At 61.3% G+C, this 22364-nt stretch overlaps 1 protein-coding gene across 1 annotated transcript; it reads left to right on the plus strand.

The window, feature by feature from the left end:
- The first annotated feature begins 401 nt into the window (after positions 1-401).
- On the plus strand, positions 402-7539 carry LOC119847841 (mucin-1-like). The gene is made up of 6 exons (XM_038382972.2): positions 402-676; positions 1195-1268; positions 1805-1947; positions 2459-2583; positions 2705-2851; positions 6764-7539. The coding sequence occupies exons 1-6, from the start codon at positions 428-430 to the stop codon at positions 6824-6826; spliced, it is 801 nt and encodes a 266-aa protein (XP_038238900.1). The 5' UTR covers positions 402-427; the 3' UTR covers positions 6827-7539.
- The last annotated feature ends 14825 nt before the right edge of the window (positions 7540-22364 follow it).

A 22364-nucleotide genomic window follows, 5' to 3' on the forward strand; every position in this document is an offset into this window, starting at 1 on the left:
CACGCCGCCCCCCGAGAGCACGACCACCCCGCCCCCAGCCAGCACAAGCACCCCTCACTCCAGCAATCTGACCACCCCGCCCCCCGGGAGCATGACCACCCCGCCCCCCACCAGCACAACCACCCCTCACTCCAGCAATCTGACCACCCTGCCCCCCACCAGCCCGACCACCCCGCCCCCCACCAGCACAACCACCATTGGCGGCACTGGCACGACCGTCCCGCCCCCCGGCAACGCGACCGTCCCGCCCCCCAGCAACGCGACCACGCCGCCCCCCGGGAGCACGACCACCCCGCCCCCAGCCAGCACAAGCACCCCTCACTCCAGCAATCTGACCACCCTGCCCCCCACCAGCAAGACCACCCCACCCCCCATCAGCACAACCACCCCTCACTCCAGCAATCTGACCACCCCGCCCCCCGGGAGCATGACCACCCCTCCCCCAACCAGCACAAGCACCCCTCACTCCAGCAATCCGACCACCCTGCCCCCCACTAGCACAACCACACCTCACTCCGGGAATACGACCACCCCATCCCCCAGCACCTTCATAACGACCCCAGCCCCGATCCATTTATTTCTCGCCTTCCACATCGTGAACTGGAACTTCAACAACTCCCTTCTCAACCCCAGCACCAGTTACTACAAGGAGTTATATTCCAAAATCCAGATCATGGTGAGCACAGCAGCCCTTCCTCCCCTCCCGGCACCCTGCCCCTGCCTGCCAGCTGGGGGTGGCTGCCAGCCCCAGGCTAGAGGCTTCCTGGGAAGCTACATTGAGCTGCCAAGTGATGAGCCTTCGGGCCTCTGGTAGCTGCTGCCATTTGGGCTCCACACACAGAGATCCCATGGAGCAAGGACGGGAGATACCCCCACCCCACCCGCAGGCCCAGCCCAGGGCACCAGAGCCCTCAGCCCCAGAGTCTCCTGTCCTGGAGCAGTGAAGGGAGAGACCCTCAATCCTGTCTGGGGAGACATCAACCCCCCGGGACCCTGCACTTGGCTCTGGGCCCCTCTGCCCCTCTCCAGCCAGCTCCGGGGAGACACCCGTGCCCCTGCACCCCAGTGAAGAGCACAGAGCAGAGCAAGGAAGGTTGGCAGGGGCCGGGGCAGATCGGCCAAGCTGGGTGCTCCCTGCCTCCCCGAGCCGGCTGGGGAGCTGGCAGTGACCCTGTTCCCCTCTGTCTGTGACAGTACAGCAAGATCTATGGCTGCCCAACGTGCCCGAATGGGCAGAACTACCTGGGATTGACTGATCTGCGTTTCAGGTACAGTGTGTGCCATGGGGCTGCCCCAGCTGTAGGCGGGGAGGGGGCAGCCTGCTGCTCCTGGGCTGGGGTGGGGGAGAAAGGTGAGGAGAGAGAGGCTAAATCTGTGAGCATGTGACTCTGGGGGTGCCACGTCTGAGCAGCCCAGAGCTTTGGCTGCCTGAGGCCGTGCTGGGCAGGTGTGCTGCCCTGGGGAGGGGGCGGAGGTGCTGGGGCAGGGGCAGATGGGGGCATAAGGAGGACGGTTCAAGGGGGTTGTGGGTGGGGCAGGTTGTGCAGGCCCAGTGGGTAGTATGGGGAAATTGGTGGAGGGCCAGGTGGCAGGTGTGGGGCAGATGGATGGTGTGGGGAGGCCAGTGCAGGGGCAGGTGGGAATGGGGGAGCCAGAGCAGGTGGGAATGGGGGAGGTGGGGCAGGGGCAGGTGGGAATGGAGGAGCCAGGGCAGGGACGGGTGGGAATGGGGGAGCTGGTGCAGGGGTGTGGGAAGGGCCGGGGCCAGACCCAGTTAACGCCCCCTCTCCGGCACGCTCGGCAGCCAGGGCTCGGTGGCGACAGAGTCCGTCCTGCTGTACCGAGTGAGCAACACCAGCATCAGCGCCACCGACATTGAGCAGCAGCTGACACAAAGACTGGATGGCAGTAACAGCTTTGATGGGCTCCAGCTGGACAATATCCGCGGTGAGCAGGCTCTGGCCGGGCCCCACAGTGTGGCCACAGCCACGTGTCTGGGGGTTCCTGTGCTGGGGGGGCTCAGCCCATGGCTGAGGGGAGCTGGTGTCCTTGGCCCTTGTGCAGAGCTCTGTGGAGACGGGTCTGCCCTTGTGGGCTCCTCCAGCTCCAGGAAGAGCCCCCTGGCTGGGCTGCTTTGGGGCGTGTCTGTGGAGGGTGCCTGCCCTGCCAGCCCAGCCCAGCCCAGCCTGCATCTGTCCCAGGGAGGGAGGGCTTCTGGGCCCCCTGGCAGCGCACCCATTCAGAGTCGTCCTCGGTGACCCTGAGGTTGGGCCCCCGGCCATCAACTCAGCCTCTTCCCAGCACCCCTGGGCCAGCTCCTTTCTGACAGCCCCTGACTCTGTCCCTGGCTCTTCTGCCTGGCCAGCTGCGTCCCCTGGCCTGGGCCCCTTCCCCTCCCCTCCCCTCCCCTCACCTCTGGGTCCTCCCCAGCCCCTGACTGCTCCTACTTGTGTTTCAGCCAACTCTGGCAGCTCTCCCCTGGCCCCCTCGGCGCCAGCACCCCTGGTGCCCGGCTGGGGCATCGCCCTGCTGGTCCTGGTCTGCATTGGGCTGGTGCTGAGCATTCTCCTCTTCATCCTGGTGGTGAGTGCCCCCCGCTGCCCATCCCTCCGGCCTCAGGCCCCTCCAGCCTCTCTCCTTCGCCCTGCCTGACCCCTCCATCCCCTCCGCACCCCCGCTCACCAGCCTCCTCTCGCTCCTCTAGATCGTCTGCTCGTGCTGCAGGAGGAGCCGCGGGAAGCTGGATATGTTCAGCTCACAGGCCTCGTATCAGCCCATGAGCGAGTACCCCACCTACCACACCCATGGGCGCTTCAGTGCCCCCGGCAAGAAGCAGAACCCCTACAGTGACGTAAGCAGCGGGGCCTGGTCCTGCCCTGGGGTGCCCCCTCGCTCAGCGTGTGCCCCAATGCCTGTCCCCTGTACACTGCCCGGGTGCACCCCTGGACGCCGGCCCCCAGTACATGGCAGCCCTGCCAGGCACACGCTGGGGGTGGATGTCCCCTCCATTGCTCACTGAGTGAGGGTTTTGGGGGGAGAAGGGGGTTGGTCAGCTCATCCCAGAAAATTTCACCAGAGAGAACACAAACCCGGAGGTGTGGGGGGGCTAGTGTATGATGGTGGCACAGTGCTTCCCACGGTCCTAACTGTGTCCCACCCAATGCACCCCCCAGGACAGAGCTGGGGGGAAGGGCAAAGGGGTCCCAGAGCCAGGAATGTGAGCACAGGGCCCTGCTGCACTATACAGCTTGTCGGGGGGCAGGGGGATGTGCTGGGGGTGATATGATGTGGGGGGTGTTCCTGGGGTAGAGGGGGGTTATGAGGTGTGATCCTGTGGGATTATAGGGCATGGTCTTGGTTTGGTTATGGGGTGTGGTTCCTGGGGGTGATGCAACCGGGGGGGTCTGGGGGATTATAGAGTGAGGTCCTGGGGGGTAGTCCTGTGGTGGGGGGGTGCATGTTCCTGGGGGGGCAGGGGATGGGTCTGACCAGAGCCAGGGGAAGTGTTGTTCTCCCTAGTCAGGTGGCTGCAGCCCAGGTCCCGTGGGGCAGCCTCTGACCTTGACCCCGGACCCTCTCACCGAGTTAATCACTAACAGGGCAGCTCTTGGCTGATGTGAAACCAGCAGCTAATGGGGCAGGCCAGCCCCACCCCCATGGCTCTGCCCGGGTCTCTGGGGGCCACCAGTCCAGTACCTGCCATGGCCTGGCCTGTCCTGGGCAGCACCAGTGTCCTGCCCCCCTCATCACTCTCCATTAACATGGGGGCTCAGCGCGGCTCCAGCGGGAACCTCAGCAGGGCTGTTTGGGGCAAGAAATAAGGAGCCACTGGCTCCTCCACCTCAGGCTGCGAACAGCGTTAGGTGTGGCTGGGGGGAGGAACCACTGACCAGCCCCCGGCCCCGCTGGCTTCTCCGTCCCTGGCAGGTCCTGTGCCAGACAGGGCGTTTGCTGAACGCTCGGCCCTAGTTCAGCAGGAATTCACTCCGGGCCGGTCTCTGGTCAGACTAGACAGTCGCCATGGGGGGGTTGTGGGGCAGGCAGGGAGGGGGGTGGGGGTCACAGAGGGAGGAGATGGGCCAGGGAGGGAGGGGGGTGGGGTCGCAGAGGGAGGCGATGGGGCAGGCGGGGGGGTGGGGGGTCGCAGAGCGAGGCAGTGGGGCAGGCGGGGGGGTGGGGGGGTCGCAGAGGGAGGCGATGGGGCAGGCAGGGAGAGTGGTGGGGTCACAGAGGGAGGCGATCGGGCAGGCCGGGGGGGTGGGGGGTCGCAGAGCGAGGCGGTGGGGCAGGCAGGAAGGGGGGTGGGGTCGCAGAGCGAGGTGGTGGGGCAGGCAGGGAGGGGGTGGGGGTCACAGAGGGAGGCGATGGGACAGGCCGGAGGGGTGGGGGGTCGCAGAGTGAGGCGGTGGGGCACGCAGGGAGGGGGGTGGGGTCGCAGAGTGAGGCGGTGGGGCAGGCAGGGAGGGGGTGGGGTCGCAGAGGGAGGCGGTGGGACAGGCAGGGAGGGGGGTGGGGTCTCAGAGGGAGGCGGTGGGGCAGGCAGGGAGGGGGTGGGGTCGCAGAGGGAGGCGATGGGACAGGCCGGGGGGGGTGGGGGGTCGCAGAGCGAGGTGGTGGGGCAGGCAGGGAGGGGGTGGGGTCGCAGAGGGAGGCAATGGGACAGGCCGGGGGGGGTGGGGGGTCGCAGAGCGAGGTGGTGGGGCAGGCAGGGAGGGGGTGGGGTCACAGAGGGAGGCGATGGGACAGGCCGGGGGGGTGGGGGGTCGCAGAGGGAGGCGGTGGGGCAGGCAGGGAGGGGGTGGGGTCGCAGAGCGAGGTGGTGGGGCAGGCAGGGAGGGGATGGGGTCGCAGAGGGAGGCGGTGGGGCAGGCAGGGAGGGGGTGGGGTCACAGAGGGAGGCAATGGGACAGGCCGGGGGGGGTGGGGGATCGCAGAGCGAGGCGGTGGGGCAGGCAGGGAGGGGGTGTGGTCACAGAGGGAGGCGATGGGACAGGCCGGGGGGGTGGGGGGGTCGCAGAGCGAGGCGGTGGGGCAGGGAGGGAGGCGGTGGTCGCAGAGGGAGGCGGTGGGGCAGGCAGGGAGGGGGTGGGGTCGCAGAGGGAGGCGGGGGGGTGGGGGTCTCAGAGCGAGGCGGTGGGGCAGGCAGGGAGGGGGTGGGGTCGCAGAGGGGGGTGGGGGGTCGCAGAGCGAGGCGGTGGGGCAGGCAGGGTGGGGCGTGGAGGTGGGTTGATGCCTGGCTCTGAGACAAGGCTCTCTACAAGTGGCCTCCTTGGCAGTGCTGGCTGGGCCCCTGGCCCGGGGCGGCCTGGCTGCCCCCTGCCCCCTGCCCCCTGCCCATGGATCCCGGGCGGCCCCGGGAGGGGGGTTAGTGTCACTCTCACGGCCCTGCTGACCGGTGGGGGGGCAGCCAAGGCCCGTGTTGAGCCCGGGGTGGCAGGTGCCCTCGGGGAGGGCGGCTGGGCGAGAGCAGGCGGCGTCTGTCCGTGGGGCTCTGGTTTTCCCTCCCGGTGGAGCCCCGGCAGCCCTTAGCGGGTGGCTGGTGCCTGCTCGGCTCCACGTTTCTCTCCCTGTGACCGAACAGCCTCCCCTGCCCCTTCGCCCTGCTGCCCCGGCTCCGGCCCGGCCCGGCACAGCTGGCTGGTGCCATGGCGTGCCGGGGCTGCCAGGAACTCTGTCAGGGCTCAGTGATGAGGAGACTAGGCAGGTGCAGGGGTGGAGGACTTGGGGGGGACATTATCGGCGTGAGGGGCCTAGTGATGCCAGCACCAAGAGCCTGCAGTCCCTCTGCACGGGGGTGGGTGGGTGCATCTGCGGTGGGCCCCGGAGCTGGCGTGAGCTGGCGCTCGGACGAGTGGGCAGCTGGGGGCTCGTCTGTCCCTGTTGTTACCAGCTCTGCATTTGGCATGGCAGAGAAGCGCTGCTGCCCGGCCCTGGCCGTGGGGGGTGGGCCCTGGTGAGGTTCCTGGGGGGCTGGGCCCTGAAACCGCCCCAGTGGGTGTTAGTGTTACTCGCCGTCCCTGTTCCTAGCTGGGCTGGCTCCGGGCAGGGCGCTGGGCTGGATCCAGCTCCTCTGCTCTGTGCAGCCAGTGGCTCAGGCTGTTCAAACTCTCGGCCTGAGTAAATATTTACCTCTGCAGCCGCTAATGGCGAGACAAAAGAGCCAAGTCATGGGAAGCTGGGGCGGGACAGGCAGGGAGTGTCGCCAGCTCATAGGCACCTTGGAGGGGCTGGTGTTGCCTGGAGGGTGTGCCCCCTCAGCCTGGACCCCTTGCCCGCTGGCAGGGCAGGCCTGTGCACGTCCGGGGTGGGGGGGCAATGAGGGGCAGAGCTGGGCGCGTGACAAGAGCCATATTTACAGTAGACACTGGGCTGTTTGTGGTGCTGTTGGCAGAAGTCCAGCGCTTGCTCCAGCGGCGCCAGGTGCTCTGAACATTAACCCCGTGAAGCAGCCACAGCCCTGCGGGGCTCTGGGGTGGGGTCACCTTCCCCCAGCCCCATCACGTGCCCCCCATGCTGCTGTGGGGCGGCAGAGCTGGCGCGGTCCCTGAGGTCTCTCCCTGCTGCCAGGGACGGGGTGGCCGGGATCGAATGTGACTGGGGTCTGTTTGCCAGGGCTCGGCCCAGTGAGCCCCTCCCCAGCCCCAGAGCCCCGGTTTCCATGTCGACAGGGGTACGTGGTGGTTGCCTGGTTGGGGTCCTGTTGCCAGGTAACGGTGGATTGGCCCAACCTGGCTCTAACCCCATCCCCTCTGCTTCCTCCCAGATCGCCGCTGGCAACGGCACCAACGCCTTCTACGCCAACCCTGCCACGTCAGAGAATCTCTAGGGGCGCCACCCCGAGGACCGGCTGGAGCAGAGCTCCCAGCATCGCCGTGTGCTTCCTGCAGCTGGACTCCAGGGGGCAGGGCAGGGGTTTGCTGCAATGGGGGGAGGGGGTTGGATTCACAGTGGGCCAGCGTGGGGAGGGGGTGACCCCCCCCGTGCGACCCCCAGCCCCGTGGGAGGGGGAGCTGCTCCAGCTCTGATTGGGCCATGTCGGGTGAGCACTAATGGGGCAAATTCCTAATGGCAGAGGGTAAAGGGGCTGTCCCATATATTACCCCGCCAACCAGCCTGGGCAGTTCAGGGAATACGACAGGGACTCCCCAGGGGAGTCCCCCCATACTGCCCCGAGCTGTGTATGGGCTGTTCCCCCACCCCCGCTGCACCTGTTCCCAGGAGCTGGGAGCGAGCGTCCGAACACATGAAGGAACTGGATGCACAATGCGAGGGAGGAACCCTCCCCTACTCCCCCCAGCTCCAAGCACCTCCTGCCCCCAATCACTTGCCAAATGCCGTATCCTGCCACCAGGCCCCCAGTGTACAGGTTCCGGGGGACATGTTGGCATGCACCACTGGCCTGGGGCTGTTTTTGTACCTGTGATCTGTAACCACGCCATTCTGTGATGGTCACCCTGCCGTGACGGGGGAGGAGGGGGTCACAATGTCCTTGGGAAGGACTGTATTTATAGGGATGCACAATAAAGGGATCTATGATGAGTCAGTCTCTAGGCTGGTTTTCTCCTGCACCTCTCGGACCTCTGCTTCGGAAGGGTGGGAGCAGTGGCTGCCCTGGCCCTGGAATGGGGCTGGGTGGGGCTGTGCCAGTCCTGAGCTCTCGTTCTGCAGGGCAGCTGGAGTTCTCAGGGGCTCTTGCTGGGGATCGGGGCCTATGGCGGAGCCGCCTTTTAGTGCCATTTCTTACTGGCTCACCAGGTGTGACGGGGAGAAACCGCCTGCCTCTGCCCTCCTCCCTCCGGCTGTGTGCAGAGGTGTGGATCCGGGGGCCCAGCCTGGGAGAAGCTGAAACTCATGGGACGGGCTGGGCAAGGCACTGGGCATACACAGAAATGCCAGAAAACAAGGAAACAAAAGTGAATAGTTATGTAAGGAACTGACTGTGGGGCTAGGCCCAGGGCACAGGGCCAGGCAGCACCACCCCAGCCAGAGCCTCAGGTCCCGGGGCCCCTGAGCTCCCCCACCCCACCCCCAGAGGTGGGTTACTGGGCTCCCTGGCTCCTGACTCAGAAAAGCTGCAGCTACAGCCCCAAACCCCTGCTGCCCAAGAGAGGGCCTGACCCCAGTCTGTTGATACGGAGTGCACCGAGGAGGGGCTAGGGACCACGGCCATGACCACAGCCTGGGGGTCCGTGAACTCCTTCTGGCCCCTCTGGGGAGGAGGAAGCAGGAAATACTGCTGTCCCGTGGCATGTTTTGAAGCTAATTCCACCTATAAGCAGTCAGGTGGGATGATGGAGAAGCCTGTGATGGCATGGGAATTGGGCATAATATATTGAATGAATATTGTGTTTCTCAGTTTCCCCCATGTGGTATATGGGTAACTAGTTGTGGGGGGGAATAGTTGTTGGCTCTTTGCAGAAACACAAAGACACAGGCAGGTGTGACTCACTCTGAGCTGCCTGGGGGCCCATGGGAAGTCCCAGAGGACAATGGCCACTCTAATTGCCAGGACTCTTAGCACCTAGCAAAAAAACGACCCTGGATTCACCTCCCCTGCCTTTAGGAGCCAGGTGGGTGTGACCGCCTGGGGGACAAAGAATTGGGGAGGGGCCAGGTGGGGCTCTTACCTGTGGGCTCCTGGAGGCTGGAGAAGCCTCTGGACTGGTCCTGAAGAGGATGAGAGGGCTCTGGGCTGACCCAGCTGGACTTTGCTGTAACTTTCTCTTCGCGGTGGTAACTAAGGCCGCTCTGTGCTGTGTCCAGATACCTGATAATCCTCCTGCTGTTACCCCACTGGCTGAGAGTCGCTGCAGAGTCAGGAAGTCAGGGTGCAAGTCTCCCCAGGTGTCAAACTCAGGTGGGCTCTCTGCAGGAAGCTCACAGTGTGACCCAGGGGTGCTGAAGGTGCCAGAGGTTCTGTCCCAGGAGGCGGTGAAGCCGAGGGGCTGAGCCCATTGATAGTGTGACCCTAAGGGGAGGGTGTGAGGGGAAGAGGCAGGTGGGGGTGGTTTTCAAGGGGATGAGGGAGGTGGGGGTGGGGTTTGAGGGGACTGTGATGTTGCACTCCGTATGTTTTATGGAAATATGTTTATAAGTGTGAATATGATGTAACTGGTATATACTTTATGCTAAAGGTCTCTTGTAAGGTATCATTACAAATCTTATAATCTACTGAGTGTGGTCATCCTATTTGTATGAATGTATCATTCTTGTATCTGAAGCTAGAAATATGAAGTAAAACTCTGAAGTTCTATTGTAATTATGCAAAGTGTGGGCCAGTAATGGTGGTTTAGAATCTTGATAACTCCCATTAACCAGGACAATTGGTTGTAAATAACTCTGTTTACTTGCATAATGACAGGTTTCAGAGTTCAGGTTTCAGAGTAGCAGCCGTGTTAGTCTGTATTCGCAAAAAGAAAAGGAGTACTTGTGGCACCTTAGAGACTAACAAATTTATTAGAGCATAAGGTGAGCTGTAGCTCACGAAAGCTTATGCTCAAATAAAGGTGCCACAAGAACTCCTTTTCTGTTTACTTGTAAGCCTTCCTGTGTTCATGTGAGTCAGGCCAGAGAGAATGGAGGCTCGGGATCTCACAGGACATGTGACCTGTCACCTAGTACTAAAAAGAAAAGGAGTCCTTGTGGCACCACAGAGACTAAAAAATTTATTTGAGCATAAGCTTTCGTGAGCCACAGCTCACTTCATCATCATGCATCCGATGAAGTGAGCTGTAGCTCACGAAAGCTTGTGCTCAAACAAATTTGTTAGTCTCTAAGGTGCCACAAGGACTCCTTGTTGTTTTTACTGATACAGACTAACACTGCTGCTACTCTGTCACCTAGTACTGGCATCCATCTTAAACCTGGTTCTTTCCTATTTAGAAGGAGGGGAAGGGACGGGACCCAGAGAGACAAAGGATTCCCGCCTTGTGCCAAAGCCATAAAAGGGGGTAGAACAAAACAAAGGGGGCTGCCAGTCATGAGAAATCCCCTAGTTACCACCTGAGCTGGAACTAACAAGAACTATTCCAGGAAAAGGATTGGGCCCAGACTAAGAAGGTGTGAGTATCAACTTGTCAACTGCTGGGAATGGGCCACATCCACCCTGATTGAATTCGCCTTGTTAGCACTACAAAACGTAATTTTCCCTCTGTTAAAGAACAGGAAGACTTGTGGCACCTTAGAGACTAACAAATTTATCTGAGCATAAGCATCCGATAAAGTGAGCTGTAGCCCACGAAAGCTTATGCTCAAATAAATGTGTTAGTCTCTAAGGTGCCACAAGTCCTCCTGCTCTTTTTGCGGATACAGACTAACACGGCTGCTACTCTGAAACCTTTCCCTCTGTTGGTATTCACCCCTTTTTGTCAACTGTTGGGCATGGGCCACACCCACCCTAATTGAATTGCCCTCATCAGCACTGACCGCCGCACTCGGTAAGGCAACTCCCATCTTTTCATGAGCTGTATATTTATACCTACTTACTGCATTTTCCACTCCATGCATCTGATGAAGTGGATTATAGCCCACAAAAGCTTATGTCCAAATAAATTTGTTAGTCTCTAAGGTGCCACAAGGACTCCTTGTTGTTTTTACTGATACAGACTATCACAGCTCCCCTCTGTAGTCTGTGAAAGAACCTTATTGGAACATCTCTGAGGATAAGATTTAACTGTATTCAGTTTCTTAAATGTATTAGGCTTAGACTTGCGTGTTTTGTTTTACTTTGCTTGGTGACTTACTTTGTTCTGTCTGTTATTGTTTGGAACTACTTAAATCCTACTTTTTATACTTAATAAGATCACTTTTGTTTATTAATTAACTCAGAGTAAGTGATTAATACCTGGAGGAGCAAACAGCTGTGCCTCGCTCTCTATCAGTGTTATAGAGGGTGGACAATTTTATGAGTTTACCCTGTATAAGCTTTATGCAGGGGAAAACGGATTAATTTGGGGTTTGGATCCCATTGGGGACTGGGTGTTAGGGTGCTGGAGACAGGAGCACCTGCTGAGTGGTTTTCAGTTAAAGTCTGCAGCTTTGGGGGTGTGGTTCAGACCCTGGGTCTGTGTTTGCAGCAGGCTGGAGTGTCTGGCTCAACAAGGCAGTGTTCTGGTTCTGGAAAACAGGCTCAGAGGTAGATTCAGCACATCGGGTGACAGTCCCAAGGGGGTCTCTGTGACCAAACCCGTGACAGGGATGAGGCAGGTGGGGATGGGGTGTGAGGGGACGAGGCAGGTGGGGGTGGGCTGGGAGTCCGATAGCATCCTGGCTAGTCCATCCCAATTACAGCTCCCAGTACCCAGTCAGAGCTGTGCCACATCCTCCCTTAGCTCAGGTCTGGTCGCTGGCACATGCAGGGGGTACAGAAGTTCTCATGCGGCCTCATGCCCTTTTGCCACCCCAAAACCTTTGGGTTTGAAACTGGGCTGGGGTTCTGTCACTGCCCCTCCCCCTCGTCTGCCAGGGAGTGAGGGTGGCAGGGCCCCACCTACCTCCATGTTTCAGCTGCCTTGGCCACAGCCTGGGTTATCCTTCCCCCTGGTTGGCACAGGGAGTGACACCATGATTACTGGTGCTTACCCCAGCTGTCTCTCTAGGGATCTGGTGCCCCAGGGGATGGTGAGGCCAGGGTGCCTCTGGAGTCTCTCCCAATCCCAGGGCTGTGCGTATGCCAGGAGCCCAGCTCCCCTTGTGGGGTTAACCTGCTGGCCTCACTCCCAGGACTGAGTCCTCTCCCAGCCCCCCTTCCAGGAAGGCTGTGATTTGGGCTCTCACCATGGCCATGGCCCCCCTCTGACCAGGCCCTGTGTTACCAGCAGCATCCTTCCAGCTGCTCCCCTATTCCCTGGGGCCTCTCTCACCCCTGGCCAGGGCAAACATGTTTGGCCATAGTCCTGCCCTGCCTGGGGCCCCCCTGTGCTCAGCTGCAGTCTCGGACCCCACCATGCTCAGCTCTGCCTTTGCTTCCCCAGGGAGGGTAGGCAGCATCAGAGCCAGCATGAGTCTCATCTCCCATGGGAGGATGGGTGGGGACCATCCCTCTGTCCCACTCAGACACCGGGCTCTGGTTACAGACAGGCCGGTATCCAGAGTGTAGCAGCTCCTCCTTTGTGTTACCAGCTGGGGGAAAATCCCCTCCTCCCTGCCAGCCCAGCTATTCACATCTTCACATGCACTTGCCTTCTCTGCCTTCTGGCTCCCTGGATTCAAATCCTTGGCCATTACAGACTCAGGGCTCCCTGGATCCTGTGTTAAAGAGAGACAATCATTTTCCAAAAGGATGTCAAAGCTGGTGTCCTGGAGAACCTCAGCTACCAGCCATCCCAACCTCTCCTGTGTCTGCACAGGGATCTGGGCCATAGGCAGGGCGAGGGGCTTCATCCTTGGGACCTTCACCCAGGTCACACAGCCCCTCAGCATCTGAGGCTGCACCACCAGGGCCCTGACAACAGTTCTCTCTGTCCCAGGGTCTCGCCACCCCAGGAATGTCTCCCCATTGACCATCATCTTCTGCTCCCACTGGGGATCGGTGAAGCCTGAGCCCAATAGGGTACAACAGGACATGTGTACTGGGGCCTGGCATGGAAGCCCGTCTCTCACCCTCTGTGCCCTGAGGAGCTGGCTGGGTGGCTGCTTCCCTCCAAAAGGTCCGTCACACAGTTCACTCTCAGAGCCTGGCCTACAGGCTGCTTCCCTGGGCCGGAAGAGGCTGAGTTAGCCCCTGTGTCCTGGGCATTTGCCAAGTTAACCTTTCAAGGGTTCTGCTTGGCCACCATTTCCTTGGTCTCTGGGCATTGTGCCCATTTCTGCCTGCAGTAATTACATCTCACGTCCCCTTTCAGTCTCTTTTCATACCCGGACCTACTGTCCACAAACTCATCTGCCAACCTAGGCTGCAGGTCTTCCTGTCCACTAACCCCATTGTCAGGTCTTGAGGACAGATCTCATCTAGCTGCTCCAACCCAACCAGGGTATACAAATTCTCCAGCGTAGTGACACCTGCACCCTTAGCCCATTTGCAGAGATATTCTCCCAGCAGGGTGGTGACTTCCATGGAGGTCACACCCGCAGTCTTTTGCACACACCAAAACCTCTTCCTATATGCCTCAATAGTCAATTCAAACTTAAGCAGCAAAGCTCTGTTGAGCAGTTCATAGTTCCCAATCTCCACTCCGTCCACTTGGCTGTACGTCTCTATGGGTTTGGGACCGAGTAAGGGGGTGAGATGTAGAGTCAATCCACATGGTTCAAATCCCTAGCCTTTTGAGGCAGTGAGGTAGGTGTCTATATTTCCCCCACCCCTTAAACTGGACAACAATTTGGTATCTAGGTTCCCTACAGAATTGGCATCCCGAGGCCTTTCCCCACTTACCCCTTGGTGGGCCCTCTTGCCCCAAGGCTTCTCCATCTCCAGTTCACGCTTTCGCTGCTTCTCCTTGTGTTCAGCTAGCCTCTTTTGCTCCAGCTGCCACTCCTTTGCTCTTAGCTCCAGCTCCCACTGCTTCAAATCCACGATGGGGAGCCAGGTCATGAAGACCCCTGCTGGACGGGGCGCTGGGTCTGGTGGATGCCCAGCTGCTGCTCGCTACTCTGCTGCACCCAGACTCTCTCAAAGCCCGGCTTAGGCCTGGAACCCGCTTCTTGGACTGGTTGTCCTTCTCCAGCCGTCCAATAAGCTGCGCCTTGCTGTGCTTCTCCACATGGAACCCTCTCTCCCTTCACAGGTTGCAATGTTTGTCTTAGGGAGAGGGTTATATGGCTTTTCCTCGCTGTGTCCTTTAACTTCCCTTGTTTTACTGCTGCCAGTCACTTATTGCAAATGCAATAACTCAGCAGCCAACCGTCTACAGGGCGCATTCACCAATCATCCTCTGGCACCACCTGTTACAGATCCCTAGGCCCAGTGCTCTCGCATGTCTCTGGAACAGCCCCTTGGAGGAGCCCGTCCATGTGTCAGCCTCCTTAGGGGCAAACTGTCACTGGAGTCAGCCCCTTGGCTTCACCACCTCCTGGGACTGAACCTCGGAGCCTTCAGTACCCGTGGGTCATGCTGTGAGCTCCCTGCAGGGAGTCCATCAGAGTTGGACACCTGGGGAGACTTGCACCCCCAAAGGGAACATTGCACCCCAACTTCCAGACTGCAGTGACTCACAGACAGTGCTGTAACAGTAGGAGGGTTATTGGGTGTCTGGACACAGCACAGAGTGGCCTTAGTTACCACAGAGAACAGAAAATTACAACAAAGTCCAGCTGGGTCAGCCCAGAGCCCACTTACCCCTTTACAGTCTGAGTCCAGAAGCTTCTCCTGCCTCCAGCAGCCCACAGTAAGAGCCCCACCTGACCCTTCCCTCGTACTTTGTCCTGCAGATGGTCATACCCTGTTGGCTTCCTGGACTATCCATGGTAGCTTGTTGCTAGGTGCCAAATATCTGGGCAATTGGAGTGGTCATTGTCTGTCTTCTGGGACTCTCCATGGGTGTGAGTCCCAGGCAGCTCTGCATGGGTCAGGCCTGTATCTCTGGGTCTCTGCAAAGAGTAAACAACCTTTACCCCCACCTAGTTACCCATGCACCACATAGGGGAAACTGAGGCACAGACAATATCCACCCAAAATACTATGAAAAATTCACACTCTTTCACAGGCTTGGCGGGGGTGGGGGGGGTGTAAGGGGATGAGGCAGGCAAGGGGGCTGGCTGTAAGAGGATGAGGCAGTTGGAGGAGGGCCATGGGGCTGGATGTAGGGAAAAAAAGAAGGTAGGGGTTAGGGCTGGGTGTGCAGGGATGAGGCAAGTGGGGGTGGGCTGTGGGGGGCTGAGGAAGGTGGGGGGGCTGAGGCAGGTGGGGGGATTGGTGTGGGGGTTGAGGCAGGTTGGGGTAGACCATGGGGCTGGGAATGAGGCAGGCGGGGGGGCTTATGCAGGAGGGGCTGGGTGTGAGGGGCTGAGGCAGGTTGGGGTGGACCATGGGGCTGGGAATAAGGCAGGCGGGGGGGGCTTATGCAGGAGGGGCTGGGTGTGAGGGGCTGAGGCAGGTTGGGGGGCTGGTGTGAGGGGTTGAGGCAGGTTGGGGTGGACCATGGGGCTGGGTATGAGGGAATGAGGCAGGCGGGGGGGGGGCTTATGCAGGAGGGGCTGGATATGAGGGGCTGAGACAGGTTGGGGGGCTGGTGTGAGGGGATGAGGCAGGTGGGAAGGTCTGGATGTGAAGGGACAAGGCGGGTGGGGCAAGGGGCTGAGGCAGGCAGGGGTGGGGTATGAGGGGGCTGTTTGGGCAGGTGGGGGGGCTGGTGTGAGGGGCTGAGGCAGGCAGGGGTGGGGTAAGAGGGGGCCGTTTGGGCAGGCAGGCCAGCACGTAATGGACACAGTCCCTGCTCTGCGGGAACAGGCAGCTATAACGAGCCCTGAGGGCTGAGTGCGGCCAGGCCAGGGGAGATTACAGGAGCCACGTGTGGTGAAGGAGCAGCAGTCACAACCCTAAGCTCCTGTGTCACTGAACCGTGCGCCCCCCTCAGAGCGGGGCCCTGGCAGAGCCCTGACGAGAGTGACTGTGTGTTGCCTGCCAGCTCTGCCCAGCCTCCTGCCCCCCTCATCTCTCTCTCCCCTGTGATTCGGGGCACAGGCCTCTCGGGTGTGTCCACACTGCAGTATGAGCCCAAGGTCAGAGGGACTCGCGTCAGCTGACCCGTGAGAGAGACCCCGGGGTGTGAGTGGCTACACCAAGGCTGAACCCCATTTAACAGTGCTCTAACCCGGTTTGAACCCAGGGTCCTGGCGCCCCCCTGCAGCCCTGCATCAGCCCAGCCTGACTCCCCAGCACCTGCCCGAAATGGGGCCGCTCCAGCCCCGTGACCACCATGCGCTGAGGGGGGACTTGGCTTCCACCCTGCATGGCCCAGAAGGTTTGACCAGCCCCAGCACAGCCTGCCGGGCAGCTTTCTGGGCTGCGTGCGCTCAGCTGCCAGAGCCAGCCACATGGAGGAGGCGCTGTTGGAAGAACTCCTCTCGCTTGCTGTCACTCCTATGTCAGGAAAGGCGCAGAGCGGCGTGAGCCGCTGGGGACATTTCGGCGACATTGTCTGACCTGTCCGAGGATTTTACGATGGAGCAGGAGGAGGAGCACGAGGACCCTGGCATGGCGCCTGCCATGGCCTGGTGCTTTTCACTACGCTCCGCACAGCCACTGATGCCCCCTACGTAGATTGGTGCTTCCAGCGCCGGGCCGCAAGCGCAGGCCGGTGGGATCACGTCATCCTGCAGGCCTGGGATGATTGGCACTGGGGGAAAGCTCCATTTCTGGAGCCTTGTGAGCAGCTTGCTCCGACCCTGCAGTGTAGACACCCGCACGAGGGCACCCTGGGCGTTCCAGAAGCGGGTTCCTAGAGCCGTCCGGAAGCCGGCTCCCCCAAACTGCTCCAGTCCATTACCAGCCAGTTTGGGTCAGGGCATCGACTCAGGGGAAGCAGTGGCAGAAGTTTCTGAGGCAGGTAGGTGTGTGGGGTACCCCAAGATGGTAGGCAGTAAAGCTATTCCGAAGGTAAGTGCTGGGCACAGAGCCTATCCCCGGGGCAGCCAAAGCCAGGGTTAGCAGGGCTCTGCTTGGCTCTCCAGCCCGTGGGCTCAGCCGCTAGCCCCTCTGCAATGGCTTTGGCTGGTGGGGGGCAATCCAGGAGCATCTTGCACCCACTCTGCGCAGGGGGACACCTGAGTCATCACCTGGCTGCACTGTCTGCACAGTGCTGTATGTAGGGACAAAGAACCCCAGTGGGGCCAAAGGGCCTATGGGGAAGCAGGGCCAGGGCCCAGCCCACCCTGCTGCGGATCTGGACACAGGTATATCACAGAGACGCTTATCACCCACTTGCCACAGCAAGGAATGGAGACAGCGGGGGACAGGGCGAGATGTTTCCTCCATGCCCTGCTGCCCAACCCCTCCCACGTCCCCTACCCTGAGAGTGGCTGTCCTGCCCCTCCGCATCACAGCCTCCAGCCCCCTGGGAGGGCTCCTCCTCCACCCCACAGGGCCCCGGCTCTTCTCGCCCAAGGGGCTTCGAGGCATCAGAGCTGGATGGGCTCCCTGGGGTGCCAGCCAGCCCCTGCCGGGGCATGAGCCTCCTCGCCTCCCTGGGCTCAGCTGGAAATCCCCTGGCATGGAGCCAGTCACACTCAGCCCCTGGGGCCCCAAACCAGGCCCCGCTCAGGCAGCTGGATGCCCAGGGCTAGCAGCTGGCTCCTAGCAGGCCCATGGCTGAGCCGGGCTGGAGTTTGTGGGTTGTGCGGGGTGCAGGGGGGCCCGTAACACCAAGACACGCATCCAGCTCTCGCTAGTGGGGAAGAGTCCCCCCGGGGAATCTGCGCAGCCCTCTCCCACCCCCTCCCTGCCCCCCCTTCCCCTCTCCCAGCCCCCTGTGTGACTCTGGTGTTCCCAGCCCAAACAATGATCTTTTATGACCCTTTATACTGTTCATAAACCTTTACAGTCCCCACCGCAAGGACATGCCACCTCCTTATGGGAAGGCTGGGCAGGGAGGAGGAAGTGGTGCCCCAGATGTCCCACCCAGCCGCTGCCTGCAGAGCCCGTGTCTGGGGCCGTCCGAGGGCCGGGCGAGCAGGCAGCGCACTCCCAGCTACGTGTCCACAGCCCTGCACGCCCCTGGGCCTCAGCCCCGCACCGTGCCCGGCGTGAGGCGGCCCCCTGCTGCCCACGGCATCGGGACACACGGCTGGAGTGTAGGGTTGGCACGGCAGCGCACGGAGCTGTCTGTACAGCAGCCCCTTTCCTGGCTCCCGGTGTCCATCCCTGGGCTGGCATTGCCCTCTGCCGGCCGTCAGCAGTGGTGCAGCACAGTGTCTGCCACCCACAGGCCTGTTCAGGTGGACTCCTGACTGCACAGACCAGGGAGCAGCAGCTGTGACCCCAGGGAAGCCACTTTCACCCCCCAGGGCCAGGGCCCCCTGCTAACGGGGGGAGGGGGCCAGTGTAGTGAAACGCAGGCCAGGCGTGGGCTCTGGACACTCCCCCAGCACCTACCAGCAATTCTTCAACAGGCACCATGGCTTAGTGGTGAGAGCAGTGGTTAGGAGTTGTGGGTTCTGTTCCCCTTCTGCCACTGATTGACTTGGGCAAATCTCTTAACCCCCACGGGCTTCTCCCTAGGGCGGTTGGGATGTCCAAGGTCTCTGGGGCAGCTGCTAGAAGGTGCTACACAAAGGCCAAAGATTTGTACGCAGGAGAGGGGCCCAGATGCGTACAGCCAGCAAGAGCTGCCTGAGTGCCTCCTCCAGGGCTGCGTCCTGCAGCAGGGGTGGCACAGCCCAGTGAGAATCGCTGCTCCTGGAGTCTCTGTATGTCGTGTCAAGGGGTAAATAACACTTCACTTCATTCATGATTTATAGCCCTCTGTCATAGCCCCCCTTAGTCGGCGCCTTTCCAAGCTGAACCTGTCCCAGATTTAATCTCTCCTTGTACGGAAGCTGTTCCAGCTCCCTGATGGTTTTTGTGGCCCTTCTCTGCACCTTTTCCAATGCTAATTCCTCTTTCTGAGATGGGGCGACTAGCCCCGCAGGCAGTGTTCAGGTGGGAGATACCAGGGATTTACATGGCATAATTACGGTATTTACTGTCTTATTGTCTATCCCCTTCCCTAGCAGGGCCTAGCACCGTGTTCTCTACTTAGTCAGCCGCTGTGCACTGAGCACGTTTCCAGAGAACCAGGCAGGATGAAGCGGCTGGTGCTCAGCGAGGGGCCGGGCCCCGAACTGTCCTGTCCTGGGGACACTCGCTCAGGCTCAGACTCACCTGCACTTCAGAGACCCCAGGCGCATCCTGCGAGCAACCAGGTGAGCTGCCGCGAAGACAAACATGCCCAGCAGGTGGCAGCGTCGCTCGAGCAATGGGCTGCTGTCATTGCAGACCAGGTGCCACAGGGATGTGGGAAGGGCTGGGGCAGGAGGGGAAGAGCTCACCGGATCCCCCCCCTTTACAACGTTACACGGGGGGGCATGGCCCGGGCGGGGGGTGCAGAGGGCACGGGGCAGATAGACATGGCCAGGGCGGGGGGTGCAGAGGGCATGGGGCAGATAGACATCCTTCTTTCCCACCCACCCCACCCGGTTCTTTGGGCCTGGTTCCCCTCTGGCCCTGCTCTGGAGCTGTGGTGCAGGCTTGGGCTGAGCCCAGGTGGGACAGGGGAATCAGACCCTCATAGTCCTCCAACCTGGGGCTTCTGCCCCATTCTCCATCCAGTGGGGCCTCTCCCTAGCCCCAGTTCAGGGCCCTCCCCTGTCCTTTGCCGAGCCCCTGTGCTGGGGATACTGCAGGGGTTCCTGTTCTCAGACCTTTCCACACCAGTCTCCAATCTATGGAGGGCAGGTGAGGCAGGGCTAGGGGGAGCCTCTTGGGGCAGGGCTCCAGGGCTGGGGGGGATGTTCTGGGGGGCTTCCTGGGACTCACCTCAGTGCCTTCAGCCCCCCTGGGTCACGCCATGAGCTTCCTGCACCGAGTTCCCCCAAGTTGGATACCAGAGGGAGAATTGCACCCCCAAAGGCAGCAGAGCACCCCAACTTCCTGACTGCAGCGACTCTTAGCCAGCAGGGTAACAGCCGGAGGGTTATGAGAATAGCCTTACCACAGAGAACAGAAAGTTACAGCAAAGACCAGCTGGGTTAGTCCAGAACCCAGAGCCCTCTGACCCCTCTTCAGTCCCAGTCCAGAAGCTTCCCCTGGGTAGCCCACACTAACCAACTCCACCTGGCCCCTCCCCAGTCCTGTCTCCCCCAGCTGTGTCCTAAGGAAGTGGGACACCCCGGGTCCTTTGTTGCTGGGTGCCAAAGTCTGGGCAATTGGAGTGGCCATGGTGGTCTGGGACTCTCCCTGGGCCTCCAGGCCCCAGGCAGCCTGGGTGAGTCATACCTATGTCTCTGGGTCCCTGCAAAGAGCAAACAACCCTTTCCCTCACCTAGTTATCCATGCACCAGATAGGGGAAACTGAGGCACAGACAATCGCCATCCAAAACATTATGAAAAATTCCCACTGCGACACGACACGACACAGCCCAGCCCAGTCCGCTGGGTGGGGCCTCCCTCCCTACCTGCTCACAGGTGCTGCTATAAAGCTCCAGCCCCAGAGCCGCTGCCAGTTCCCAATTCCTGGATTGTCGAGAGTCCTGTGGGATAACGGGAGGCACAGCCCCATTGAGCGAGGCAGAGCCCGGTGCTGGGACACCTGGGGCCGAGCCCCGACCCCACCAGCCACCATGAAGCCCAGAACCCTAGTGCTGCTGCTGCTGCTGCTGCTGCTGGCCACAGGTGAGCCTTATTCTCCAGGAGCTGCTGGGAGGGGGCCATAGGGCCTGAACAGCCCTTGTGCAGTCAGATCAGACCCACCCCAGGGCTCTGGGCTGCTCAGATGGGGCCTGTCAGCTCTTGCAGCCAACACAGGGCTGGTTTCACTGCTGATCTGCCCCTCAACAGGGAGACAATGGGTGAGTGGGGCCTGATCGTCCCAGATGCCCAGTGACCCAGAGGACCATGGGCAGCACCTGTCACTCCTGGGGTTCCCTCTGCCCAGCCCCACCCAGGGCTCTGTGTTCCTGGGGTCTCTCTCTGGCCCCCCTGGGGCCCAGTATTCATGGGGTCCCCTCTCCCCTTGGGGTGGGTGCTTTGGGGAGCCCCTTCTCCTCCCCCTGATGGTGCCCAGGAACTCCTGGGTTGGGACCCAGGAGGGTGTTGGCCGACAGCCATTGGCCGACACTCCCCAGGGGCTAACGCTGGTGTGTCTGGACTGTGTCGGTCTGGCTGAGCCCAGTGCTAACGGCCCAGGACCAGTCAGGGAAGCCCAGCAGGGAACGTCCTGTCCAGGACCCCCAGGGGCAGCATGTGGATCCCTTCCTGTGAGTGCAGGGAGCCCACGCCCCGAGTGACCTGCCAGGAGGCTGGGACATGGCGCCCCAAGAGAAGGGGGGATGTTAGCCCCAGGCTGGTGCTGGCTGCAGGACAGGCCCCAGCTGCGGGCTCAGGTCGAGGGCGTCTTTATCAATCCCAGGACCGCGTGGCCCATGGGCCGCCTGTGAACGGGGCAGTGCTGCTCACTGGCCGGCCAGGCTCTCGGCATCGGGGTGGGCCGCTGTGTTAGCGGCAGGAATTGCTCAGCGGGACGCCGCAGTGGGGTGCTGCGAGGCCCAGGAAGGATGGGGTCAGAGCCTCAGCGCTCCAGGGCTGGAGCCCCGGCCACTCTCACTGCCTGGGGGGTGTTGGCAGGCGGAGAAGAGGCAGGGAGGGCCCTGCCCAGGGGGTCAGCGCCATTCCTCCAGGCACCTTCCACAGCAAGGAGGGAGGCAGAGGCTGCTGGAGCCCCTTGTGGGCAGGACACTCTGGCCAGGCTGGCGCTGCGAGGCCCCTGCTCTGGACCCCCAGCTACCGTTGCCAACAAAAGCCACTTGGGGAAAGAGCCAAGTAAATATCCACACCAATGGGCCAGAATGCAGAGCCCAGCCCAGCCCAGCCCCACGGCTCGCTCCACACGGGGCACACGGGCGTGGGGAGCTCTCCGGGGAACCCAGTGGGTGGGGGCAGCTGCCCGGGGACCCTGCAGGGCTTGTCTCTACTGGGGACATCAGGCAGCTCCAGATGGGACCCCAGGGGTTCCCGACACACGGCTCCACGCACCGAGTGTGACCTCCAGACGCAGGGCTCGGGGAAGGTGCCTGAACCTCTAGTTTGTCCCCTGACAGGTGGCTTGATCCACAGTGGGGCTGAGCTGTGCTGGAGCCCAGGGGTCGCTGGGCTGGGCCCACGTCAGACCCCACATCGGGGTGTTTGAGCCCTGGCATCGCAGCCCCTCTCCGAGTTTGGGTGGGGGAGGGGGACTCAATGTGTCAGGCTGCGGCCCCAGGCACTCCAGTCGCTCCCATCCAACCAGCACGGGGATCATCAGCACGGCCCCGGGACCTGTCCCCCACAGGCCACCCCCAGCTCCTGCAGGACCCCCAGGCGACAGTAACGTGTCCCCTCCTTGTCTGACTCCTGCCTAGGAGCCGCTTCATCCCCTGGGCGGTCACCAGCTGCCCCCCTTGTCCCTGTGACCGTCCAGGCCTTGGCTGAGCCCTGGGAGCTTTTGGCTTCACTAGGACCTTGTGCCAGTGAGTTCCCCAGGCTAGTCACGTGCTGTGTAAAATAACTGCCCCTGACTCGTGGGTGCCTGATCCCCCAGCTGCCCCATCCAGGGGTTTCTGCTCCTCACCTGCACCTCACGTTTTGTTCTGTTTTCTCCTGAACTGAATGGACCAATTCTCTTCTCGGCGCAGAACAGAGCACCAGCACCACAACCACCATTGGCGGCACTGGCACGACCACCCCGCCCCCCACC

The sequence above is a fragment of the Dermochelys coriacea genome, chromosome 24, assembly GCF_009764565.3.
Source record: "Dermochelys coriacea isolate rDerCor1 chromosome 24, rDerCor1.pri.v4, whole genome shotgun sequence".
Classification (NCBI taxonomy): domain Eukaryota; kingdom Metazoa; phylum Chordata; order Testudines; family Dermochelyidae; genus Dermochelys; species Dermochelys coriacea.

Bases quoted from the DNA above. Each gene is read 5' to 3' on its own strand.
- LOC119847841 (XM_038382972.2), top strand. From the start codon at position 428: ATGACCACCCCTCCCCCAACCAGCACAAGCACCCCTCACTCCAGCAAT. The intron at 2,584-2,704 runs GTGAGTGCCCCC...TCGCTCCTCTAG, and splicing joins TTCTCCTCTTCATCCTGGTG to ATCGTCTGCTCGTGCTGCAG. The intron at 2,852-6,763 runs GTAAGCAGCGGG...GCTTCCTCCCAG, and splicing joins AGCAGAACCCCTACAGTGAC to ATCGCCGCTGGCAACGGCAC.